General features: G+C 43.4%; 1 protein-coding gene across 4 annotated transcripts in view; it reads right to left on the bottom strand.

Moving 5' to 3' along the window:
- Positions 1-289: 289 nt before the first annotated feature.
- Stlk (Ste20-like kinase) overlaps positions 290-9,578 on the bottom strand; it is a 28,794-nt gene continuing 19,505 nt past the window's right edge. For all 4 annotated transcript variants that reach the window (XM_089549578.1, XM_089549579.1, XM_089549580.1 and 1 more), the window contains exons 9-12: positions 8,457-8,652; positions 4,636-4,738; positions 2,741-2,853; positions 290-978 (exon numbers count right to left, since the gene is read on the bottom strand). In XM_089549578.1, coding sequence (XP_089405704.1) covers positions 899-978; positions 2,741-2,853; positions 4,636-4,738; positions 8,457-8,652 — 492 coding nt within the window. In that variant the 3' untranslated portion in view covers positions 290-898. The remainder of the gene's footprint in view (positions 979-2,740; positions 2,854-4,635; positions 4,739-8,456; positions 8,653-9,578) is intronic.

Below are 9,578 nucleotides of genomic sequence, written 5' to 3'. Positions count from 1 at the left end.
ACTAGATAGTGAAACTGTACATGTAGACAATATTTTTTTTAATTTTACAGAAATGCTGTGTACTAAGGTGAAGTTAAAAATAAGCATTGTAATATTGTTTTAGTGATGTGTCAGCATTTTCCCGTTTCATCTTTTGTCTGATGTACTCAACAAACCCATAGTTCCACGTCAGTAAACAGGCTTTTTTTTTCTCTCCCATTAAACAGACGAGTGCAGTTAACCTCTTGCACCAAAGTTGAGTTATATTGAACTAGTAGAAGTCGTGTTACACATGCATAAGACAACCATCTCACACTAGATGTATTTATTGTAACAAGCTTTTTCTTTTTTTTTTTTTTCACAAGTGTCGCGATGCTCTGGACAGTGAGGGCATTAAGGCACATTGACACTCCCTTGTACAATCATGTGACCATTTTGAAAACAACCTGCATCATTTACGTATGAAACAGTGAGCCTTCAAGCAGCTGCACGCAACACTGCCTTTTCACAATTTCATCACGGTACAAAGCTGAATAAATTAGAAACTTAACCAGAACACCTTGTGTGTGGGTTAGGAAGAACTGTTGGCAAGAGCAACTTCAACAACTGGCACCTGCGACAGGCGCTACCAGCTGACAAGTACACTTCATAAAACTCTAAGGCATTACGCCCAAACATTTCAGCTACATCTATCTCACCGAAGCATGCTTAAACAAAAAAAAAAAAGTACATGCCGCTACTTTCGGTTTTGTTTCTCTTTCTCTCTCTTTCTCTAAACAATGAGGTATATTTACATGCTCGCCTGTTGCAGCGGTACACACTTATAAAGATGAGCAGCCTCGCACGCACATGATAGCAGCTAACAAAAAAAAAAGTTTCTCATGACATCTCTCGCCAAACATGTAATCACACACGAAGACTAGAATGTCCACACAAATTTTTCACAGTTGGCAGCTTCAGCATCGGGCAATGATGCTTCGAGGCCCTCCATGTCGATACCTGCACAGGGGAACAGACAGTTGAGCAGATGAGTTTACCGTTTCTGCTATCTGCCGACAAGCGGCAGCCCAAATTGCACACAGTGATGAGTTAAAGATGTTTCTGAGGAGCATCACATTATGACGCTAGGTTTTCTGTGGTGCCTATGCATTCAACTTGACCCTGGGTGATATACCGTATTTTCCGGTGTATAAGACGCGTTTTTTTTTTCAAAAATCTTGCTGGTGCGTCCTATACAAGGGTGCGTCTTATATGCGAATTTTCCGGGTTTTTTTTGCGAGTTCAGAAATTACTCAGGTTCATGTTCAAGCTTTTTTCACCAAAAAAATATTACTACCAATAACACGGCTGTAACATGGTTAATACTTCAATACGGGGACCGCCATGCGCAACTTTTTTAGGTGAACTTTATCATGAAACGGCGGGGTTGACCACTTCCGGGATCTTAAAGACGCGGCCGTTTCGGAGGCCCCAAGCAAAGGTAATGTGAAATGGCAAAAGATGGCGACAGTCCCGCTTCTCGCTGTTGTCAAGACAAGCCAAGAGAAGCCGACGTTTTTTTTTAGTCACCCTTTGCAAGTACGTAGTGCGAAGAGAATGCTTCAGCCGCGTTGCCTTTTCGATAGCGCATCCGAAGATGAAGACTTTGAAGGTTTTATGTAAAAATAAATTGTTATGGACATATAGAGAGTTCTTTCGCTTTTTTTTCTTTTGTGCTAAAACGTGGGTGGGTACGGCGTGAGTGTTGCCTTTTTCGATCACTTAGCGTTGCTTAAGAACTTCTCGCACGTAAGGTGCATTTTGCGATGGTCGCATAAGCGTGTTTAATTAAGCCTCACTAGCCTAACTGGGTAAATTGGGGTGCGTCTTATACACGAGTGCGTCTTATATACCAATTTTTTCAATGACAGCCTGCATATATGGTGGGTGCGTCTTATACAAGGGTGCGTCTTGTACACCGGAAAATACGGTACTGTTCTCTGATGCCACGCAAATAGCCATACCATTTAGTACAGTAACGCAGAAAATCTGTCCACTGCTGTTAGCTTGTGAAGATGGTACTGGCTATATTTAACCAATATTATATTGTAGTCAGCCTGTATTTAACCTGTACTCTGAGCACTTTTAGTGAAGCTTATAGGCACCCTGAACATAAAATTTCTATTCACTGTACAACACTTGCAGAAACGCATTTTATTTTTCTGGATCAAACCTTGGAAATACTTTACACTGGACATGTGCTGATAGCTACCTTCCATACTACTGGTTCTGTATGAGGCACCACAAAGAGGATACAAACAGCTTACAGTGGAACAGAAGCTATTACCAAATTGTGTGAAGAGAATGTATAAAATCTAACACAACACCAGTCGCTTGATGCAATTCTTTCATGATTCTGGCAGTAAAGCACTCTTGGTAGTACTTAATACAGAGTTTAAAGCACATAGAAACAACAAAAGATTTTCAGAAACAAACTGTTGACCGATCAGATGTCAGTTACAATAAATCTATAAAGCGTCAGCTAAAACTCAGCAATAAACTTTTTAATTATCACAGACTGGTGGTTAGCGCCAATGGTGAGTTCAAAACCATGGAGAAGATGATGTCATACATTCTTTTTCTGTCACCCTTTTCTGGGTGTACTGCTTGGAGCGGGGGTGGGGGGAATGGGAACGGGGGAGATTTTGCAGCACAGAGAAAACTCAGCACAGTTAGAGGAAAGGCTCAAACACACGTGAGAAGAACAAACTAAGACACTCACTCTTAGAAATGCCAGGTCTCGGAGTAACTGTTGCAATGATCTCAGGCAAAGAAGATGAGGATTTTCGGCAAAGTTTGATGAAACTATGGGTCATAAGCTGTAGAGCAGATGGCCTGGTGGAGAGGAAGGAAGAAGGGACGGTTTGCAGCCCAAGAAACCAGTTCTTAAAAAAAAAAAAGAAGGAAAAAAAGTGCAAAAAAAAAAAGCCCAACTGTGCTGCTTACACAACACTAACACCATCTAACCACACCCCTGGCTTCCCAACTTAGTTACCGTAAAAACCCGCGTATAATACGAGGTTTTTTTTCCATAATTGGCGTCCTAAATTTCCACCTCGTACTATTTACGGATCCGAACAAAAATTTTCGAAGTTGCTCGAAGTTTTGGTTTCGTTTTTTCGGCGTGGCTACGGCTTGGCTTTGTTACTCTCGACAAACGACGTCACGACGTCGTTTCTTTGTTGATCCGTTGGGTGCGCCTGTTGACAACGCACGTGCTCGCATGTAAGGCACGCTTCGTGAAGTGGATATTGTTTTAGAGAGCACGATGTCACGGTCTTGAAAACAGTACTCGGCTACTTTCAAGCGATTTTGGCTGCGGAGAACATCGGCAACGGTGCGGCCGGGAGGCAGTTTGGTGTCGTCGAAGGAAGCATTCGTGGATGGCCACAACAGAAAGAAGCCCTTTTCCGAATTGGAAAAAACAGCGCAATCAAAGACGAGACACAAGAGAAGGACAAAACACCAGCGCTGGTGTTTTGTCCTTCTCTTGTGTCTCGTCTTTGATTGCGCTGTTTTTTCCAATTCGTAAAACATGTACCAACCAGCCCGTATTTGCCCTCTTCTGGAAGCCCTTTTCGCGTGCAGCGGAACGCGACAAAGCTTTCGCGGCCGTTTGATGGTTGTGTAAACAAACCGTTCAAGGACGCAGTCAGGCGGTGCTACGCAGAGTGGATGCGCTCAGGTGAGCCTGCAGTGACGCCAACCGGGCGGCTGAAGCGGGCTTAAGAAGTGCGGCATCTCAAACGCCCTCTATGGCACGGAAGATGAGTACATTTGGGATGATTTGTCGGACAAAGAAATGTCCGAAGAAAGCGCTACTGAAGAACAAAGTAATTGAAGTGAAGTGCGGGATGCGATTTGAATAAATGTCTTCTATGAGCTTGTGTTACTCGTATTATACGCGGGTGAAACTTTTTTTCCCATTTCGCGTCTCTAAAACTTAGCCCCGTATTATATTCGGGTTCGTATTATATGCGGGTTTTTACTCATACTCAACAGCCAGCTAGTTATGCCTTGAACGCCAAGAATACTGACCTTTTTTAGTTAAAACCAAATTTCAAAAACTGAATTCCGCATACTTTTTGCTCTTTTGGTTTAAACCGAAAAGTTCAACCCCTACTATAAACAGTGAATAAAATGGTTTGAAGCAGACACATCACTTGGCCCTTATTCGTTCGTGAAGTTCCCCCATTCACCACTTGAAACAAACGATTCAAGCTCCTCCACTGCTACAACTCTTTTCCAAAGAGGATAAACAAGCACAGGAATTTGCACGGGGCACTCACAGCGAAACGATTGTCAGAGAGCTTAACAATGGTATATTTAGCACACAACTTTCTGCACAGCAGAGAGTTAAAGATAAAAAACAAACAAACAGCAATTTTAAAATCAGGAATATCCGGATTCCTAGCAAGAAAGCATCAAATAAACACATAAGCCAAACACTGCCCTTTCTCCTTCTTGACAACAGCATGGAACACCCCTTTGCAATTTCAAGGATGGCAATCTGCAACCGCTCCATCCGGAGTTTTTTTATTGCAAGCCATACTAATGAACAAAAAGAATGCCTAGCGCAGCTAGCAATGCAGATGTGATGCGCACGGAAGCACTAACCTTAATGTGGGATCCCTCTTAAGACACTGGTTCGTCAGCGATGCAAACTCACTGCCGAAATAGTTTGCTTTTGCCGTATTCTCACCACCAGCTTTACACATGTCTGAAAAGAGAAACAAACAAAAACCAGACACAGCCATGCTTGCACAGAAGATGCACTTCCCGATATACTACATGATAAGAGAAATAAGAGACAAAATTTAATGGGTACAAAAAGCTGGCCGCAGGCTATTTTTTCAATGCACAAGAATGCTTAAGGGGAGACATGGGTCTTAGAAAATGTTTTTTATTTACAGACCAAATGCAATGAAACTGCACAGCCTTATTCAGTTTTTTCTGCTGATTTCAAATATGCAATTTGTATATTTCTAGGCCAATTAGTTCCTGAGATATTAATACATATCATGCCATTGTCTGCTGAAACAATAGAAAAAAAATGGGCTACCAGAAATTTAATTTTAATATGTGGGTAGATACTACAATGTGTGAGGAATGCAATGCTGGAAGCAGTTTTCAGTTTTTTGTCCATGTGGACAAATGGGCTTATAGTTAGTTTCATGTGTGTCGTGTGTTTTCTGGCACTGTATGTCTGGTTAACTCACTTGAAAACTAACTACTAAGCCCATTTGTCCACACGGACAAAAAATTGAAAACTGCTTCCAGCGTTGCATTCCTCACACATTGCAGTGTCTACCCACATATTAAAATTAAATTTCTGGTGGCCCATTTTTTTTCTATTGTTTCAGCAGACAATGGCATGATATATATTAATATCTCAGGAACTAATCGGCCTAGAAATAAACAAATTGCATATTTGAAATCAGCAGAAAAAACTGAATAAGTCTGTGTAGTTTCATTGCATTTGGTCTGTAAATAAAAAAAAATTTCTCTAAGACCCATGTCCCCCCTTAAGGCAAGCATCAAGGGCAATCAATGCATAGAAATTTCACTTTAATTTTAAAGAATGCAGAATTTAGCTTGACTGGCTTTCAAACCTAACGCGAGTGGCATCAGCACAACACATAAAATGGGCTTCAGAAACATACCTCTCCTCGTCTGCACATGTGACCGGCATACTGAGCATACTAACACAATCGAACCTCGACATAGGAAAGATAGATGTGAATGATAAGCTATATCTCCTTGACAAGTTTTTTACTTTGGGACCTCTATGTGCTATATACAATCACGTTCCCTTTACATCATATAATTTCTGAAATAAATTTCAAATCTCAAATCGAACTCTTCCTAAATATTTTTAACCAACACATGCAATTTTGCTCTATATATATCGCATGTGGTTGGCCATAAAACGAGTTTATTGAGGTGCACAGCACCAAGCAGTGGCTGCTCAGACGGCAGGCAGAAGTCTTTTGCCGCACTGCACAAGTGGCTGGTGGTCGTCTGGCAAGTGTTCACACCAAGGCTCGTGCTTTCTATCTGCCACTCTCTAACAGCGCCATGGAAGATACAGCGGTGCAGAGGATTGATAGCCAGGCAGTCAGCGTGTGTTCACACCTCTCGCACTCGTCGACAGCACTCTGGAAGCAGTGGCGTGGACAGCTGTAGCCTTACAGTAACCATCATGCACTCATGTCGGCTGTCACAGCAGTTATGAAAAGGCATGGCTTTCACTCTGATGTACCATTTTACATGAAACATGGCTGCAATGCGGGGAAACCACCCTATTTAGTGCTTGAATTGCCACAGTAGCGTGCTAATGATGCTGTGCGGGGAAGCCAACCTAACTAGCTTGGTTTATGGGGTTTTAACGTCCCAAAGCGACTAAGGCTATGAGAGACGCCGTAGTGGAGGGCTCCGGAAATTTCGACCACCTGGGGTTCTTTAACGTGCACTGACATCGCACAGCACACGGGCCTCTAGAATTTCTCCTCCAAAGAAATTCTAGCCGCCGCGGCCGGGATCGAACCCGCGTCTTTTGGGTCAGCAGCCGAGCACCATAACCGCTGAGCCACCGCGGCGGCATGCTCGTTTTCTTGTGGCCTCTGGAACTGCCACAAGTGCCTTGAAAACTGTGCAAAAACTTTGGAAAAGGTCTCCCAGTTTTCGCCAGTAAGGGTTGCCAGAGTCCCCTACCTGATTAAACCATGTTGCTCTTGAGCGTGTTCTTGACGAAATTTATATTACAAATTTCGATACTATGAACCATTTTACAATTTTATACCTGTTTGCTATAATGAGGTTCAACTATCTTGTACTGCTCACAGCACTGTGTAGCATGTGCAGAGATGTATGTGGTGAAAAAATGCCATTGTTGTGTTGCCCGAACCGCAATGTGCCATTTAGACACCGACCCTCAAAAATCCAAACTAAAACTTGTTCAAGAATTACATGTTATTAAATTACACGAGGCACACTGGTGAATAAAACACTATATTCCAGGGTTACTAATGCTGTTTTCAATGTTTACAGCACGAAAAAAAAAAAAAGAAAAAAAATTATGGATGACTTAGCGTGGTTAGGCCAAATGCGAATTAGATGTGCTAGCACTTCGGTTTTCACCCAGGTTTTGGTTCAAGGCTCGGTTTTGAAGGTCCAGCGGGCTTCAGACAAAGATCAGCGAAATCAGTGAGTGGGCCTTAGTGATAACATTAACGGGTTAATGCCCATATATGCGGAATTGGTCATTCTCTACTTTACATTCATTGATTGCTGGGAGTCTTCATAGCACTCCTGACGTAGTGATGCAGCGGTTAAGTGACATAACACTGCCCTGCAATGGCAGGTGCTGACACCAGTGGGGCTTGTGCGACCCAGGCTGCTCTTCCTGGTCAATCTGCATCACCACACAGACAGGGGCGAAATCGGTGAGCGGGGGACTTGGTGCTAGCACACTAAAAACGAGTGACTAATTTAATGTTTACTCCTTCAAGTCTTCTACTTACCCTTACTGCACGAGCACTTGATCATGCTTAGAGGTTCATAAAGACCGGAACTAGAATGGTGTGTCTTGAAGACATTGCAAGCAATGTGCGAGTTACATGCCTTTGGACATATACCAGTATAACATGCAATGAATAGTAAATGCTGTGTTGTGTCTCTGCCCAAGAGAAGATGAACCTCTACAGAAACAATGTTGGCAAGCTAAAGGCTATGCTAACAAACCCCAGCTGCAGTACCACACAAGTCTGCTGGTTAAAACGACAGTGCTTTCCAGCCAGTACATGTCAGGGATATTTTTCAACTCATATTGCAACACACTTCCGACAAGCCCATAAGCTATCTACGGCTATGAAGCAGGCCACCATCAACAGATTCAACAGACAACTTCAAACGTTCAAGCCACACACAATATAAGGTTAAGAGGAGAACAATATGCTGAAGAACAATAAAACATGCACCAGAAAAGAGCGGGGCGATTTTAATTTTATAAGAAACATGTCCCACAGATTGTAAAGTCATCAGAAGAGCTGATGCTTTGATACCACACAAACACAGCTGCCTTGTAAGGCATCTGCGGTGAAACTACCTGTTCCAGAAGCCTACCCCTTCACTCCTCACCGCTGACATTTTGGTGAGGACACGCTCAGGGCTCCCAATTCTGAAGTTTTCTGGCAAAGTGCAATCATTTCTTCCTTCGTTTTTTTTTACCAGTGCTTTCATAAATGTGTTCTTTTTTCCTTCTGCACAAGGCTAACAAGCAATGTTGGCATGCCATCTCTGGCATTCCAATGCGAGTTCCAAAAGAAACAGCAGACATGAAAGGATGAAGTAAAGCCAAATGTGTAGTGCCAGCAAGAGTGCATAATATAAAGCCTCCCAAGATGATGCGTGTTGATAATCTGACAGTTCGGTGGTACCTTGGCTTGAACCTGGCTTGTTTGTGGGCCCGTCACAGGCAGCAGGGCTGCAGAGCTTTGGCACGCAGCCCTGGATCTTGGCCAGCAGCACTTGTGTTGGTGCCATGTCCGCAAAGGGGGCCACTCCATTGGCCATCTCCAGGGCTGCCACCCCCACGCTGTAGATGTCAGACTTGGAGTTGTACCCCATCAGGTTCTGCATGCAACCGTGAAACTCAGAGGACGGCCAATGCCCAACCTTACGCCGACACTTACGTCGGAAATACTAAAGGTGGGTTGCAAACGCTTCTCCTTTCCTAAGTGCCAGCACATTTGCACTCAAGTGTTACGCAGAGCTGGTATGTGATGGCAAATGCTGAGCGGTGTAGCGTTTTCCTGAACCTCTCTTAAAGGTGCACTGAAGAGGAATCTGAACTCGTCTTTTTGCCGCGGGAACTCGATCCACACGTTCCCAGCAATCTTAGAAACTGCGACTTATTGCCCTGTGTGGCCGATTTCCCTAATTAAATCCAATTAACGTCCGCCTCCCGCCTTTTTTTTTCGAATTCTGCCTCGTACGGTGGGCGGAGTCGACCAACGCGTGGAGTGCCTTTCAGCCAGCTCTGTGGAGGCTTTGCTTTCGGTTCATTTTGTTTTTTAGGTTTCCGTGAATAAATAGTTTCATTTGTAGATAATATAACCGCAAAATAAGCCCTCAGAAATAAAAATACGCACAGACTATTTGCTTCTACGGACTACTACGTATTACTCCGCCGATGGCAGAGCGGCAAGGCGCCACGGGACTGGGTGAGAGGCACTCCCAGCGTTGGTCGATTCCGCCCACCGTACGAGGCAGAATACGAAAAAAAAAGGCGGGAGCCGGATGTTAATTCGATTTAATTATGAAAATCGGCCACACAGGGCAATAAATCGAAGTTTCTAAGAATGCTCGGAACGTGTAGATTGAGTTCCCGCGGCAAAAAGACGAGTTCAGATTCCTCTTCAGTGCACCTTTAATCCACGCGACCACAAATCTGCAAGTGTTTTGAGTGAAAGGAATAAATGCAACAACAAAATCAGAGTACCAAATAGGACACATACTAAAGTTTCAGCATAAACTGGCTAGTGACTTCATGAGGAGAA

The sequence above is a fragment of the Amblyomma mixtum genome, chromosome 6, assembly GCF_055824585.1.
Source record: "Amblyomma mixtum isolate Tamu chromosome 6, ASM5582458v1, whole genome shotgun sequence".
Classification (NCBI taxonomy): Eukaryota; Metazoa; Arthropoda; class Arachnida; order Ixodida; family Ixodidae; genus Amblyomma; species Amblyomma mixtum.
The sequence above is the reverse complement of the archived record's forward strand: the minus strand, read 5'-3'. Positions and strand labels throughout refer to the sequence as shown.